The 17,965-nt window shown below is 35.0% G+C and overlaps 1 protein-coding gene across 1 annotated transcript in view; it reads right to left on the reverse strand.

Moving 5' to 3' along the window:
* The window catches only part of LOC136040603 (uncharacterized), a 72,484-nt gene that overhangs the window by 21,630 nt on the left and 32,889 nt on the right, over positions 1–17,965 (reverse strand). Inside the window, exons 5-6 of the mRNA XM_065724860.1 lie at positions 10,723–10,796; positions 5,748–5,927 (exon numbers count right to left, since the gene is read on the reverse strand). Coding sequence (XP_065580932.1) covers positions 5,748–5,927; positions 10,723–10,796 — 254 coding nt within the window. The remainder of the gene's footprint in view (positions 1–5,747; positions 5,928–10,722; positions 10,797–17,965) is intronic.

Genomic DNA, 17,965 nt, shown 5'->3' on the forward strand with positions numbered 1-17,965 from the left:
GTCAATTAAAACTTTTTTTCGGCTTGTTTTTCATTAAGTTATATATTTATACTTTTAGTAGCGTTTTTATATTGGATATTTCTTTTTTTTTTTTAAATAAACTATTGGTATCCCCTTTTCTCACTTACAGAAATAGTCGGAAACGGAGATGCCACATCAAAATTGTTGTTGCCGCATCTTGGAAGCCCAAAATAATTTCTCCAGAGCAAACTACTCCTTAGTAACAATAAACACACCTGAGACACGTTTTTTTCAGATTTTCCGCTATCTCGTTAAACTAATGTTGTGCAATCTGACTTATTTTTATTTGCCGAAGTTCATATATTCAGAAATTAAGGACTGACTTTTAGTGTTGTCAGACAACTCCTAGTTTTTTTTTTCCTTTTTTTGAACTATATTTCGTTCGAAGGTAACGGAAAAGCAGCAAGGGCAGTTGCAAGGTTTAGTCGAAATCATAAACTTTCTGAAAATTCTCAACTCAGTATCCGCTCTCCCCCTCCCCTCACAAACGTACGCTCAAAGTAAATTAGAATGATTTCCCTGAAAGTCCGACGAAAAAAAACACACTTTTTCTATTGGAAAAAACTACAGACATTCGACCTCCTTTTCCCCCTGTCCCTCTCTTGCCCCAGACTAAATTGCTCAAGGATGGAAACATTGTATCTCATTACTCGGTTGTCATATTTGAAGACTCTTCATCCCCCTTTTCATATAAGAAATTAGTTTATTTTCATTGAGACCTTTGCATGGAGGGGGAGGGGAGGCTTGAATTCTCTACATAATAATAGTCTATTTTGAACAGATTTGTACTTCAATATATAAAGAAATATAAAAAAATCATTGGATACTGCACCCCCCCCCCCCTAGAAACTGTACCAAAAAAATATACCCAGGGCCGCTAGAATTTTGAACAGATTTGTACTTCAATATATAAAGAAATATAAAAAAATCATTGGATACTCTACCCCCCCCCCTAGAAACTGTACCAAAAAAATATACCCTTTGTGTACATGGACACAAACCTAGCTCCCACAAACCTCGCTCACGTCACTGAACGCAATTAGGGTAAGATACCGAGTAGTCGGCCATCTAATCGACTCTTTAACTACTAAATCATCATCAATTCTTTATCATACCACCTAGAAAGTGGGTTGTTTCACTGTTGGATGTGTCAAAACCTTTTTAAAAAGTTCATGATCAGCTTGAATACATTAAATGTACATAACGATTACAATTTCAAATATGCTAATATACAGCAGTGACAGGGTTCGGACAGGTCGGTTCGTTTCAAATTATAGGCTCTGTCCTATTTTTATAGGATTTCCCGGGCCCAAATATAGGCCAAATATAGGATTTGAAAGTCCTCGGGATCAGATCTGTGGTAGATGGCGTGGGATGCCTGGTCACATAAATTACCAAGTTTCATCCCGATCCCTCCAATCTAAGCGTTTTCCATGATTTTAGGTCCCCCCAATGTCACAAAATCCGGTCAGGATTTAAAATAAGAGCTTTGAGACCCGATATCCTTCTAAATATCAAATTTCATTGAGATCCAATCACCCGTTCGTAAGTCAAAAATACCTCATTTTTTCTAATTTTTCAGAATCACCCCCCCCCCAAACTACCCCAAAGAGAGCGGATCCGTTCTGGTTATGTCAATCATGTATCTAGGACTTGCGCTTATTTTTCCCACCAAGTTTCAGCCCAATCCCTCCACTCTAAGTGTTTTCAAGATTTTAGGTTTCCCCCTCCAAACTCCCCCAATGTCACCAGATCCAGTCGGGATTTAAAATAACAGCTCTGAGACACGATATCCTTCCAAACATCAAATTTCATTAAGATCTGATCAACCCTTTGTAAGTTAAAAATACTTAATTTTTCTATTTTTTCTGAATTAACAGGCCCCAAACTCCCACCAGATGGTCAAATCGGGAAAACGACTATTTCTAATTTAATCTGGTCCAGTTCCTGATACGCCTGCCAAATTTCATCGTCCTAGCTTACCTGGAAGTGCCTAAAGTAGCAAAACCAGAACCGACAGACAGACAGACCGACAGAATTTGCGATTGCTATATATCACTTGGTTAATACCAAGTGCCATAAAAAAACTATGCTACAATGAGATTAACCGAACAGACGGACCAAAGGATGATGAGGTGATAAACGATAAAAAGCTGATTCCAACAGTCTTCCATGCAGGAGGGCCAACTTTGCACTTATATCAGGGACATCAAACTTACAAATTATCTTACCATTGCTATACCAAGGGGGGAGATAAAGTAAAAATTTACAATATCTGAAATAAAAAGTCTGAATCTGAGTAACATCATTTTTCTTTAGAAGGGGATAAAGACCAGATAGATAAAGGACAGATTGATCACAGAATGTAGCATATAGCCTACCCAGTGCACGTCTATTATACTTCCCTCAATTAGCAACTATCTTAGAATAGCCCATTTGAATAACTGGGCCGTATTCACATCAGCCAGCCAGCGTTCAGCCAGGAAACACATAAGTCGCAAGAACTCCAGTCTCATTAAGCAGAAACTGCTAGCCTATACACTGATCTTTGCTCATTTCGGACAGGCCCAACATGACAAAAAACAAAACATAGGCTACTAAGTCAACACAACAGCATAGCCCAGGCAGAAGCAGCTTACTAGGCCCAGTTCAAAAAGCTCAACAGTTGTAATTAAATATCAATCTACACCAAAAGACAGAAAATTGCGAATCATGAGCAATGTTCTTAGTGCTCTTCAGCCGAAAATATAGGAATAATAGGATTTTAGCCAAAATATAGGCATTTTATAGGAGTGCATTAATATACAGGAATTTATTGGAATTTATAGGCGAGTCCGAACACTGCAGTGAAGCCTAATCTTGGCCACACATTGAAAGCTTGAGCCAAATCTTATAAAATGTTTTTTCATCTTTGACACAGGATCTTAAAGTTAGAGCAGCCTATCCTAATGACAGACATAGTCAACCTTGGACAAACTAAATCTCAGATAAGAGCTGTGAAACAGAATAAATGTATTTTGAAAAACTATAGTGTAGAGGTAACTTTTGTTAGAATTCAATTTTGACAAAACCCTTTTATAGTAATAAGCCAATTTACTAATTACAGCCCAAATATGGAGATAGTCTAATATTCCCATTGATAGCCCAATTATGGTGATAGTCCAATTATTATTTCAACAAGCTAAAACATAGGAACGGTTTTTATTTGATTGCATATCACTGAGCCAAAATATTTGTTACTTTTTTAAACTGTTTGGGGGTATACTTGACTGAAGTTTAATTATAGGTTAGGGTGCCATTTAGACACATGCTATTTTTTAATACAACGAGTATTTTCAAGGCAAGAGTTTAAAGAAACATTAAATTACGCATAGGTCCAGGTGAACCTACCAACGCCTCTGTTTTTGAACTCTCTTTGTTTATCTACAGTTTTTATCCATAGTTTATCTAAGTTTTTAAATCTACCATTTTCAAGTCATTTTTTCATCTTGAATGATGTGCCAAATGTTCAGAAACACCACCTCTCACGTTCTACTGTCTCTTAGCAGCAACTTCCAAGAAGTATATCTGGGCTTACTTTCTATTCAATCTCTCCAAAAAAGTAATGTAAAAGACATGTATTATTTTTTTCAAGTTTTTAAATCTTCCATTTTCAAATGATTTGATGATTTTAGAGGGTGTACCGAAATGGTGCAACCCGAGCTCTCACGATTTCATGTTTCTCAACAGCAGCCACCTAGAAGTTAATCCAGAGTTGCTTTCCATCCAATTTCTCCAAAAATATATTGCCAAAGATATGTATATTTTTCAAGGTTTTTAAATCTATCATTTTTAACTCATTTTTATTATGTTAAATGAGTTGCTCAATTTCCTGCAACACCAACTCTTAAGTTTCAATAATTCCTAATTCTTTCTCCCCAATGCTCGTTTGCAAAAAAAAAAATTTAAACAGAAAAGCTCCCCTCCCTTAAATACCTTTTTTATCCCCTGAGATATATATTTCGTTAAGAATTTTTCGTTAAGAGCAATGCACCAATGATATCGATAGATTTGCTTAAACTGTGCTTACTACTATTTGCTGACGACATCGTATTACTGGCTGAATCAAAGGAGAAACTGCAACAATTATTAGAGATTACGGAGGTTTATTTGGAAGAAAAGAAGTTAATCCTGAACACATCGAAGACAGTGGTGATGGTATTTGGTCGTAAAGCCATGGAATGTGAAGATGTGAATTTTTCCTTTAAAGGTGAAACTATACCAGTGAAGAATGAATTTGTTTATCTTGGGGTAAAGTTTACTAGTAATGGGAAATTCAGTGGGCATCTGGATCTAGCGAATGCAAGGGGGAGGTATATTAGCGGTGAAATAGCGAGGAGTAGTCTTAGACGGGTGAGAGATATTAGAGTACATAAGAGGATTTGGACAAGTAGGATGGTACCGGCGATGCATTATGGAGCAGAGGTCTGGGGCTATCGGAAAGGTCCAAAACTTGAGGTGGTTATGATGAGATATTATAAGAGGATGTTAGGACTATGGCATTCGTTTAGTAATTTGGTAATCTAGGGGGATTTAGGGCTAGCATCGCTGCGATCTATGAGGCTAGTGACCATGGTGAGATATTGGGTCAGGATACTGGGTATGCAGAGATTTACGGTAGCAAAGGCAGCATACTTAGAGGCGTTGAGACAGAATAGTAAAACAGGGTGGCCGGCGGAGATTAAGGATATCTTAGATAAGTGTGGATTAGGGGAATGGTGGAATGAAGGAAAGGGGATTATGGGTATGGAGGAAATAGTAATAAGGGAGGTACAAGAGATGTTGAAGAACCAAGAAATCCAGATATGGTGGGCAAGTCTGGATCGTTCAGGGTTGTTAAAATTATATAGACATATAAAGGGTAGATGGGGGGAGGAGGTATTTTGGAAGGTTGGGTTAAGTAGAGAGGATTTGAAGGCTTATTTGGATTGGAGGGGAAATGGATAACTTCGAAGACCACACTGCCTTTCCATGACGAAAGTAAAACAGTTCAAAATAGGGATGATACCTTTTTTTGACAGTGAATAGATATAAAATTATTTAACTGGATATTTCGAACATATATACAGTGTTCATCATCAGCAGTAAAACTAAAAGACATCAATAAAAACAACAAAATTTATACCCAATAAACTAATTACATATAGTTCATTGCTCTCATTTTTTTCAATGAAACAACGGAAGCAAATATCCTTGACCTTTTTGGTTCCGGTTCAATAGATTTATCTGAAATATCAGGTGGACAGAGGTCAGAGCTCTTAGGTGAAATGAGATTTTCTTTATCTGACATCAATCCAAATCCACATATATCTCTGTTTATGGAATTATTCTTGAATAATTTTTTTTTTTTTAATTTCGATTGTTTCCCTGAAAATTTGTTCTAAACCTTGGTCCCTAGAAATCAAAGAGACATTCTCAACAAAATAAAATGATCTGGATGATTAAAAATATGTTGCGATAGAGCCGACGTAAAATATTCAGGTTTAGAATATTGCTTTAAGAAGTTATCTACGGGAAATTCGTAGTTTTATTAAGGGCCACACTTCCCTTTTTACACCAGGGAAACAAGCACGCTAAAATAGCGTGCTTGTAAATTTAAAAAACAACGCCAAATTAATTGGAACTGTACATAATATGTACAGTTGTACATATTGTACAAATTTTACATAATAATAGAAGGAACTTGCTTCATATCGAGTATCTACAGGCAGAAGGAGGGTCCTCTTCAATTCCTCAACGAGTCCTTGATTATCTTTGAGCTTTAACATGAGAGATTTGTTTTCACGTTTTTCCTTCTCTATTTCAGCAGTATAGACACTCGTAGTTCTTTTCAATTCTTCAGCATAATAGTTCTTTAGCTCCGTCTCCTATAACAACGAAGGAATGAAAAATAGGACAAAGATAACAAAAAGAAAAAAGAAAAGAATAGTAAATATTATTAGTAAATAAATAACAACAGAGTAGCAGAGCGGTTTAACAGAGCACATTTCACGATTTTTTTTTCATATTTTATTCATTCATGTTTCTAAGCCTATCGTAAATCGTTGCTTCATTCTATATGTTGAAGCACTTTTGCGATCTTCATTTATATGCATTTTATTCATGTATTTTATGCACTCCTCCATTTGGAAGGAAATAAATAAGTAAACCCATAATATTTCGTAGTTCAATTTTTATGGTCATTTGCATCAGAAAAATAAAATTAATAACTGAATGAATGCTAATTGGTTAGCAATAGGACTAAGTCAAACAGTTCGTGGTAACAAAAGTAAAGAGAGAACCGACTCAATAGTAACCGAAACTCTAAAAAGCGGAATTTTTAAAGCAATAGACACATCAAAAGAATCGGCTTTTAATGCTGACTTTAATATATGGCTTTCATCAAGTTTAGTTTTACCAATCAAAAGTTACGAGCCTGAAAGAATTTGCCTCGTTTTCGAAAACAAGGGGAAGCACCCCCTAAAAGTCATGGAATCTTAATGAAAATCACACCATCAGATTCAGCGTATCAGAGAACTCTGTTGTAGAGGGTTCAAGCTCCTATCTACAAAACATGGAATTTGTTTGTTTTTTTTTGCCAGAAGAAAGATCACGGATGCGTGTTTTTTTTTGTTTGTTTTTTTTACCAGGGGTGATCGATATCGACCCAGTGGTCCTAGAATGTTGCGAGATGGCTCATTCTAATGGAAATTAATTTGATAACCGTTCTAATGGATAGCCATTTTGTTTAGCATAATCGAAAAATCAATAACTATGTGTTTGAGGACGAATTAATCCCCCAGAGTCCCTGGGGGATTCAGATAAGTTTCAGCCTTCAATAAGCGAGTGTAAAAAAATACCAAAATTAAGAATATTTTAGTGTTGACCTAGGAGTGCAAAAGCTACTGTAAAAGTGCCCCTTTTAGTAACTTTAAAAACGCTATGTCTGATCAAACCCTGAGCATCAATAGTAAAGTTGCAACCTGAAAATTACGTTTTTTGAAATAAAAGACAAAACAAAACAATAAATGTGTTAAATTTATAATTTCATTATTTATTGCATTAAGCTAATTAATATGTTTTGTCTCATTTGAGAGGATAGAGCGCATATCCTCACTTCCAAAAAACGCTACATAAAGTGTTTTGAATTACTGCAGTCAAATCGAACAAACCCAAAATTTTACAACTATGATTTCCTTTTCTGCATGGCTACTTAAGCAGTTCCTTAACTTGACTTTATTTTCTTTGTCTTTCACAACGAATTTTTATATTACTACAATTAACAATTCATTGTGCGACCAAAATACCAAGTGATATACACACAGTTCCTGTCATGTCTTCAGAGCTTTACTCTGTACCCCCTCCCCCATGAAGTTCCAGTTTTCATTGAATATTTTAATCTAACTTTTTTCTAACTTCGTTGTTGGGAGACTAACTCTTTCCTTTGGCTGCACATGCACACCCACATTTATGCTATCAAGAGCAGATTCAGGATAACGTCGTAAGTTACTGTAATTACAGCGGTAGAGGGATAAAGATATCAGTTAAGGAAGTTTTATTCCCCCCCCCCCAAAAAAAAAGAAAAACGAAAATGACAAACTAGGCTACGATTTGGTTCCAGCTACGATCACCCCAAAATAATTGGTGAAATATACCACAAGAAAAGGATATCCATACTTATAATTTGGAGTCCAGCTACGTTCAAACAATAATATTTGGTAATTTTTGCTGTTTTTAAGTTTTAATCATCCCCCAATTGTATATAAACAGCTTAGTTTTTTATTTGATATCACCAAAACAATTGTGTTTTGTAATTACAAAAATAAATACTAAATAGACAAGGAAATAGTACTAAAAAGGAAGCCGTTATGCGGTTGAACACAATCAATTAGTAAGACAATGGTCATCTTCAGTAGCTTTAGCTGAAATAATGGTGTGTGCTACTAAGTAAGGTTTTTCACTAACTCCTTTAAATACTACGTCAAGCCAACAAAAGACATGAAAACCTGCAAATACTATTCGATTTTTTTTTTAAGAAAAAAGGGGTTTATTCATAAATAATAATTATAACAAAGTCTGAATCAAAGCTTGTTAAAGTAAATGGTTACCCCACTAGGCTCAAACATGAATCGATTTATGAAAAATAAAGACAATCATTCACAAAAGAAAAATCCGACGGAAGATCTTATCATCAATCCATCAAACCAAAAAAAAGTAATTTAATTAATTTAATAAATAAAGTAACGTGAAAACCTATCACCCATTAAAACTCCCTTGGGTTTGATTGTTGTACAATATTTTGCAGAAAACCATTCCAGGCACTTTGGTAAGCATGACACATAGAAAGCTATGTTCGAAAAGTAACTACTCTAGGAGTTCTAAACTTACTTTAACTCCTTATATTAGATTCATAAACCCTTGAAACCGGCAAAAAAAGGACCCAGGCAACAAATTAATTTAGTACTTAAACATAAATAGAGCATTTTAAAATTTCACCAGACCAAAAATTTCACTGAAAAATGTTAATCTTCAACAATCTATAACTTTATTTTGGAGCATGAACAACGAACTTAGAAGGCCATAAAGTATACATATATGCGTATACGCGTGTATATGCGTACATTTGGGCATCCATATGCACGAATGCAGGCGTATGCGTATGCACAAGAGAGATATATTGTGTCCTTAGGATATTAGCCGGGAAAATATGCTCAAATTTTCTGATCATTCCGATGCTACGAGTGATCTTGGAAGAAAGATGAAAAACATGATTCATAAAGATGAGGCGCTCATCCATTATCTGCATGCGAATTAGCAAACTTACAACTTGGCAATATATATATGACGACTTATACTTATTGACGACATGACTGCCTGTCCATGGATTATTCTTTATGGTTGATTGTGTGTGGCTATGCTGTTTGACCTATGTGATTGTATGGATGAGTAGGGTTAAGGCCTCATTCAAGTGCTGGTCTATATTAATCACTAATTTAGGAAAACAGTCTTCCTTTTCTCCTTCTGTCTCTTTTTTTTTTTTTTTTTTTTTTTTTTTTTTTTTTTTTTTTTTTTTTTTTTTTTTTTTTTTGTGCTGTAGCATTGGTGTTCTCTTTTCATGATATATATATATATATATATATATATATATATATATATATATATATATATACTTGACAAACTTACTTGACAATATATGTCTCTTAATAAATTTCGTATGTTAACCCCCCCACTCATAAAAAAAAGTTTCTAAGCAAGTTAATGTCTAGATTTAGCGAATCGTCAAAATATCTTCAAAAATACTAGAAATGAATGGAGGAATGGAATGACTTAAAATAACTTAGGGGGATTTGGAGTTAGACGATTAGTAAAAGTTGAGATCTTTTCCAGGCCTGATTTAACATAAACAGAAGTCAGGTAAGCCCTTTATCTGTAGACCCTACGGTATTTAGCTCAAAATAACTGGTAGAATAAGAGACAAATTTACATACAGGCATGCAATATTATACTCTCCCCTCTTAAAAAAAATTCTAGGTTAATCTAATTCTAACCTAGCCTCCTCAAAAAAGGGAAAAACAAATATCAGTACACGATTAAAAGGCTAAAGCTCAGAGAGATATCCGACGCTTATATAATACAACCCAAAACAGAAGTTAAAACCGCCCTTTAGCTGTAGGCCCCGTGATATGTAGCTCGAAATAAGTATTACACAGAGACAAATCTGGATACAGACATTGTCTTAATATATTTCTACCCCCCCTCCGTACTAACTTAATCTAAATTAGTCTCTCTCTCCCCTTCCAAACCTTACCCCTATTAGGCCACTCCTAAACGTGCCTTAATATATTTTATGTTATCCCCCAGAAAAAATTTAGGTAACAAAACGAATTTCTCAATCAATCTCTAATTTGAAATAGGAGGAGCAGTATCTTTTTCAAGGGAGTTTTAAGGTAACACAATTAATAGCTTTACAGCTCGAAAAAAAAAGAAAAGAACTTTGAAGTCTAAATAGCTGGATTAGATTTTACCGAAAATCATTTTAGAAATGAATTTCCCCGGATTATAAAATCCTCACCTGTTCTCTAAATTTTTCTTCGGCTTCGTTTTGAGCTTCTACCTTTCTTTCCCCATCCATCTATCTTTCTAATTTCCCCAGATTATAAAATCCTCATTTGTTCTCTAAATTTTTCTTCGGCTTCATTTTGAGCTTCTATCTTTGTTTCCCCATCTATCTATCTATCTATCTTTCTAATATCCCCAGATTATAAAATCCTCACCAGTTCTCTAAATTTTTCTTCGGCTTCATTTTGAGCTTCAATCTTTCTTTCCCTACCTATCAATCAATCTATCTATATACCTATCTATCTATCTATCTTTCAAATTTCCCCGGATTATAAAATCCTCACTTGTTCTCTAAAATTTTTCTTCGGCTTCACTTTGAGCTTATATCTTTCTTTCCCAATCTATCTGTCTATCTATCTTTCTATCTATCTATCTATCTGTCCATCTATCTATCTATCTATCTACCTATCTATCTATCTATCTAGCTAGCTATCTTTCTAATTCCCTCAGGTTATAAAATCCTCACCTGTTCTCTAAATTTTTCTTCGGCTTCATTTGAGCTTCATCTTTCTTTCCCTATCTATCTATCTATCTTTCTAATTCCCCCGATTATAAAATCCTCACCTGTTCTCTAAATTTTTCTTCGGCTTCATTTTGAGCTTCTATCGACTTGATGAGGTTCCTATTGATTTCCTGCACTGAAATTAATAAAAATCATCAATTATAACAAATATAATAGAAATAATTCAAATTCATTAAATACGTTTGAATATAAATTAATACATTCAATCAAGCAACACTTAAAATAATGTAAATAATGCCGACTCGATTGGTATTATAGTAGGCTAGCTGTTGGGGTGGCGCTTCACGCCACCCCAACACCTAGTTGGAGGGGGCGCTTCGCCCCCCTCCAAGCACCCCGCGCGCCTAAGTCGTTACGCGCCATATTAGTTACGCGCCATTGTAGTTGTGTCCCTATGTCCCACCTGTGATATATATATATATATATATATATATATATATATATATATATATATATATATGTTTTTAACGACGTAAAACTTGCGAATATACAACATTCTTTGCTGTCCCATTGTCTGTGCATATAAATAGATTGTCAGGTTTACCGATTCTTGAACATGCAACATATAATGGTCCATGGGAAAACAATCCGTATTCAGATCTATACCTCATGACTCTAATGATTGCCCCTGAGCTTTGTTGATGGTGATTGCTAATCGACCATTCCCTGTGTTGCCGTCGTCATTTATATATCCCCCTGTGCCCCCCGGCGTCATTTATATTCCCTGTGTCCCGGTCGTCATTTGTGTCCCGGTGTCCCAATCTGTGATTTCTCTTTGAGTGTCCCGGGTGTCATTTATATTCCTTGTGTCCCGGTGTCCCGGTCGTCATTTGTGTCCCGGTGTCCCGGTCTGTATATACATTTGTTTTTGAATTGGTCTTTTTTTAGTTTTTGGTTTTTTACCTTTTTTAGTTTTTTTAGTTATACCTCATGATTCTAATGATTGCCCTTGAGCTTTGTTGATGGTGATTACTAATCGAACATTCCCTGTGTCCCCGTCGTCATTTATATATCCCCCTGTGCCCCCCGGCGTCCCCGTTGTAGTTGTGTCCCTGTGTCCCGGTCATCATTTATATTCCCTGTGTCCCGGTCGTCATTTGTATCCCGGTGTCCCGGTCTGTATATACATTCGTTTTTGAAATGGTATATGATAAAATAAATTTTTGTATTTTTCCCCTTTTTTCTTTTTAGTTTTTACTTTTTTTTTAGTTTTTTTTCTTTTTTCTTTTTAGTTTTTTTTATTTTTATTTTTTTTAGTTTTGGTTTTCTCCTTTGTTTTTCATTTTTTTCTTTTTTAGTTTTTTAGTTTTTTAGCTTTTTTAGTTTTTTTTTATTAGTTTTTAGTTTTTTTTCTTTTTAGTTTTTTTGTAGTTTTTACCTTTTTTTAGTTTTTTTTGTTTTTTTTTTACTTATGTCCTGGTCGCCATTTATACTCCCTGTGTCCCGGTCGTCATTTGTGTCCCGGTGCTTTGTTGATGGTGATTGCTAATCGAACATTCCTTGTGTCCCGGTCGCTTTCTCTTTGAGTGTCCCGGTCGTCATTTATATTCCCTATGTCTATGTCCCGATGTCCCGGTCTGTAATTTCGTCAGTCGAAAGCATGACGTCAGTCGACACACAAACATGACGTCACCCGATAGACCCGCACACACACAGACAACTTATTTTTATATATATAGATAGATTAGAACCTCGAAAAGCAAGCACTCGGCCTGTGAAAAGAGTGCCGCGTTCACATTATAATAATGGGATATTTGGATTTTTTTTGGGTGCGAGGGGATTAATTGGGTTGGTGGTGTGAGTGTATTATTTAAAAAATGTTTGATTGATCTATTTGTTTAATTTTTCGTTTAGTTTCCTCTCTGTTTTTTCCTGGCTATAGAGCCTTACAGGGGAGACTAATTTAAAGTATTTTGTTGTTTTTGTATGTAAAATACTGTTAACTTCGTTAAATATGTATATATTTCTCGTTTTTTCAATAAATTCAATTCAAAATCCTATATACAAATCCCCCCCCTCAATTTTTTTTAAACGATCGATACTAAGAATATAATCTTGCGAATCTCAGCATTGGCTGACAATCTCAAGGACAAAGGGTCCATTAACAAATTTTGTAAGCACCACAGGGAGCTTTCAAAGAAATTCAAGTTTATTTTAATAAGTCACCTTGGATGTTCAAAAATCTAACAGTCCAACAGTCCAATCCAACAGTCTAACAGTCCAATCCAACAGTTCAAAAATCTAGCGAGAGACTATTTTAAAACAAAGGAAACCTATAATCTCTTGCTAATCGCTGAGCAAAACTCAATCTAATTAGTGTACATACAGCATAAATAGTGTGCATCCTGTGTCTGCAAAGATTTCTGTCAGGGTAGTTAGCACAACAGCTTCCAAAGCTGTCACACTGTTTAATGAAACATTTTTTGAGCTAATTTTTATTTATTTTTTCCAAGTTGCCTTAATAGAATATTTCAGGGATTGCCCTTTCTTGAATTTTAAAAAGAGAATTATACCCTGTTCAATAATAATAATAATAATAATAAAAAAGTTCAATGGTTTTTCTCAGATTTCCAGAAGAGTAAGTGTCGGCTTTTAGTTTTCTGTCGTTTTGTCGGAACTCTTAAAGCTATACAAATTATGGCAAGAAGGCCCAATCAATTCTGAATACTTTCGCAGCACAAACTAAAAAATATTGTAATGGAAGAGAAAGCTTCGGTAGCGAACAACCTTAAGAACAAGCATATGAAAATATTTAAATATATAATAAATGTTAAAGAGCTCAAGACACCAACCTTGATTGTCTATAGATGATTGAATATACATTTACTATTACATAGTCACAAGTTGCCAGTAAGTTAGACAGTAAGTGGACAGAAGCGGAGTATACGACAATAAAGGGCAAAAAGGACAAAAAAGGACAGAAGTGTACAGAAAAAAAACAAAGCACAAATAAAAGATTAACTTCTTAAATAATTACTTCCTAATTTCCTAATAAAAAAATGTATTAATACAAGCAACATTCTTAAATAATACTAAATGACCGAAAATTAAACGCACGATTTATATCCATACAAAACACATTACATTTCAAACAGTTCGTGGTAACGAACTGTAAGTAAGGAGCGACCCGGCACAATAGTAACCGAAACTCTAAAAACAGAATTTTGATACCGATATATTTATCAAAAGAATTATATTTTTATGCTGATTTAAATTTATGAGTCTTATTAAGTTTAGTTATACTCATCAAAGGTTACGAGCCTGATTTTCAGAACCAAGGGCAAAAGACACTTTAAAATTCACAGAATCTTAATGAAAATTGCACCATCAGATTCAGCGTATCAGAGAACCCTACTGAAGAGGTTTCAAGCTCCTATCTGCAAAGATGTGGAATTTTGTATTTTTTACCAGAAGAAAGATCACGGACCGGTGTCTTTTTCTTTTTTTCTAGGGGTTATCGCATCAACCCAGTTGGCCTGGAACATCAAGAGATGGCTCATTCTAACGGAAATTAAGAGTTCAAGTGTCATTTTTAAGTGACGAAAAATTGGAGGACAGCTAGTTCCCCTCCCACGCCAGTTTTTTTCCCAAAATCGTCCGATCGAAATTCTGATAGAGCTATTTTGTTCAGCATAGTTGAAAAGACTAATAACTATGTCTTTGGAGATAACACGACCCCCCACAGCTTTTGGGGAAAGGACTGTAAGTTATAACTTTTTGCTGGGGGGGGGGGACTTAGCACGGGGAAAATTTTCCATAGAGAGGGAATTTTCTAGGGGATGAACTTTTCAGGGGAAATTGTATACTGGGGGAATTTGCCAGAATTTCTATGCACAATTTCTTTATATGTCTTGCCTTCTCTTTATTGACTCAATTTTACGCGTGGAGTTGTTAAGGATTATTGTTCGGGGTGAATTTTCACCAGGGTTGAATTGTCCAGAGGATATTTCCGTGGGGAGTGGGATTTTTCCGTGGAGGCAGAGCCAGATTTTCCAGCGTTATTTAAAAAACGATCAAATTTTTTTCAACTGAAAGTAAGGAACAACATTAAAACTTAAAAGGAACAGAAATTATTACGTATACAAGGGGGTTGTCCCCTCCTCAACACCTCGCTCCTTACGCTAAAGTTTAAATTTTGTCCCAATTTCTTAAAAACAAATCCTGAAACACAAGGGTCGTTTAATTAGAGCAATAAGTAACTTTTTTTTTAATGTCGAAAAACTTTAGCGTGAAGAGCGATCTATTGAGGAGGGGGCAACCCTCCTCGTATACGTAATAATGTCTGTTCGTTTTTAAGTTTTAATATTGCTCCTTACTTTCAGTTAAAAAATCCCGTTTTTATTTTATTTTATTACATAATTAAAGATATGTAAAGGGTACGGAACAGATTGGTTTTGCCAAAAAAGGAACTATACCTGCAATAGTTTTAGCCAAATCTGCAGATGATGACAAAAGCCCGAATGAGACTTCAATTGATCTATTTTAGACACTGAATCCCAAAGTGGCAAAACATATAGCAGATGGAGTACAGTCAGAATACGATACAATTTAGTGACAAAAAGTTGAAAAGACCAAAAAGTTTCAAATAAAAACTATTTTTGCCTCCAAGATCTATATCAGGTCTGTTCATACCAGAAAACTGCGATTTTCTTTAAAAAAATGTACTAAAATTATGGAGTTTTTAAGGCAGCATTATATTTTTGTCACTGTTGCCACGTTGAACTGTGAAAAATATGGAAATTAGTTAAATTTGACAACGCTTTTCGTCCAAAAAAAGTTCAACGACCAGCAATCTTTTAACTTTTAAATAACATTATACCTTCCGAAAAATCTACACCACCTTTTCAAGCTGATTGGTACCATATGTTTTTAACTTATTTCGGCATTTTTTTTTTTATCCTCGTGTCTTTTTTTTTTGCTTGGCTATCACTACTGCCAAAGCTACATAATTCCATAAGTGTTTTTCACACAAAAATTGGCACCAATATTTCCTAATTCATAAATTTTCACTGTCCTTGTTGGTACATCCAGTTCAGAGGCGGTTAAAGGGGAGAAACAAAGAGGCCAGTTGCCCCGGACACAGAAATTTTAGGGGGCGCAAAATTTCGAATAAATAATCTAACGATGATTATCATTTTGTAATTTCACAAATTTTATTTTTATTTTAAAAAAAGTTGAGGATAAAGTTGGCAGTAAGAATTAAAAATTGAATTCGGAATATTTATTTTCCCACATCTTCGGCACATTTCCTTGAAAATAAATGCAAGTGGCCCGAATTTAATTAATTTCAAATGTTTTTTTTTTAATATTTTGTATTCAAACCTATCCGTATTTTACAGGACGTCACAATGCAATAAGAAGGAAATCGGCGCTGCTGGAAGAAAACGATTTTGTTAACGAATGAATAGTTTGTTAAAATTGACCTGAGCGTTTCGAGACACGGGGGGGGGGTGCTAACCGATATTTTGCCCCGGGCGTAAGAGAGGCCAGTGCCACCACTGATGTAGAGGCTGGCACTGGCAAAAAAATCTGCAATGGCGTATTTTAATATGAGTACATGAATCCTTCGCTCATATGGACCGAAAACGAGGCCAAGATGCTTGAGCAAAATAAACAAAAGATGTGAATTAACCACAGAGATTATAAACAAGAAACTCGGTTATTGTACAATTAACCGCAAGACCTATGAGATTAGAGCCAGAAGTTAGTGAATCAAGGTTGCCTATAAGGTAGAGAGGCTTTAAGATAAAGTAGGGATGAGTTAAGGGTAGACAGACTTTACATACAAAGGAAGGGAGGATAAAATTATTCAGTATTTCCAAATCACGATCCTAATTCAGTTTTAAAATTTAGATCTTGTTTTAACTTAGTGATTTCCAAAATGTCTTTCAAGATATTTATTTTACTAGACTTTTTGACTAACTTATTTTTTTTCCAGGAAGTTTCTTTAAGAATTCACGATGGGGTATAGGGACGCATATCGGGAGGTGACACCGGGCGGGATTGTCTCCTTAGATTTTGAAGAATTTTTCTTTTACTATTCTCACCGAAAAACTTGAAAAAAGACAAAATTCCCTCCAGATTCTTTTTTTGTATTATTAACTTCTTTTTTTGTATTGTCCTAAAAAAAAAGAAAAAAAATAATTACCTCTCCCCCCTCTAACTTTATTTTTGGAAGTTATTGATCGATTTGGTTTCTGACGAGTTTAATTGTTCAGCCAGCTCGATTTGCATTGTGACATAGAAACTGCTTACGATCTATTATATCTACAGAGGATCGATTTAATTTTTGACCTGGCAGGCAGCCAAAACATACATATCAGCTTCTAGAGATATCTTTTAAATGTTGCGAAGATACAATTGGAAACAAAAGCTTTTCCCTCTTGTAGTGGCTTTTAAGAAAATGAATTAATGTTGTCTTAATTAGGCAGGGCTAGACATTTAGACCTTTATTAAAAATCCTACTTCCTATCGTGCCAATTGGGAGGGGGTCATTGTCCCCATTGACTTTATAAAAAAAAAATTTCAGTGATCTCCTTGAAAAACACTCCTAAATATTGAAAAAAACAAACTTTTTGGTATTTCCATTGAAAACTGAAAAAGCAAGACAGCCCTTTGATTTTGAAAAATACTTGTTATGCTAACAAATAAAAAAAACACCATACCCCCCCCCCACACACACGCATTTTTGTCGATTTGCACTCCTGTTACATCAGCAACAGAAGCTCTACGGAGATCTATAATCTAATATCTTCTTACTTTTAAAAGTTATGTTTCACAGACCCTTTTTATCGCAAATGCACATACCAAATGCTTATACACGCGGCGTTCCTGGGGAGGGAATTTTCCCAAAAATTGGTCAAAAACACCCTTTTTCAAAAAAAGTAGATAATCAATAAAAAAAAATCCATCCTTTTGACACTTAAGACCAAAGTCCCTTGAAAAAATCACCACCGCCCTCTACACACACACAGCAAAAAAATAAAATGTTGCCCGAGCAGATTGGATTTAAACTCGGTTTTTAAACTAGCTATGCTGACGTGAATTTGTAAAATCTTTGTGTTTTGTATATAAGATCGCTCTTGAAGACATCGTTCCATTTTCCCAAGCTACCTGAAAAACACGCAGACGCTCAAAAGGTTGAGACTACCTTAAAGAGTAGACACTCGGTAATAAGTACTACAAAAAGATATCCAGAGGGATATCTTTACTGAAACCTCGTCTGTTGACTCCTTCAAAAAAAATACAAAGAGGAAACCAGAGGTAATAATTTTAAACATCAAG

This window comes from Artemia franciscana, chromosome 21 (assembly GCF_032884065.1).
Source record: "Artemia franciscana chromosome 21, ASM3288406v1, whole genome shotgun sequence".
In the NCBI taxonomy this organism is placed as follows: Eukaryota; Metazoa; Arthropoda; class Branchiopoda; order Anostraca; family Artemiidae; genus Artemia; species Artemia franciscana.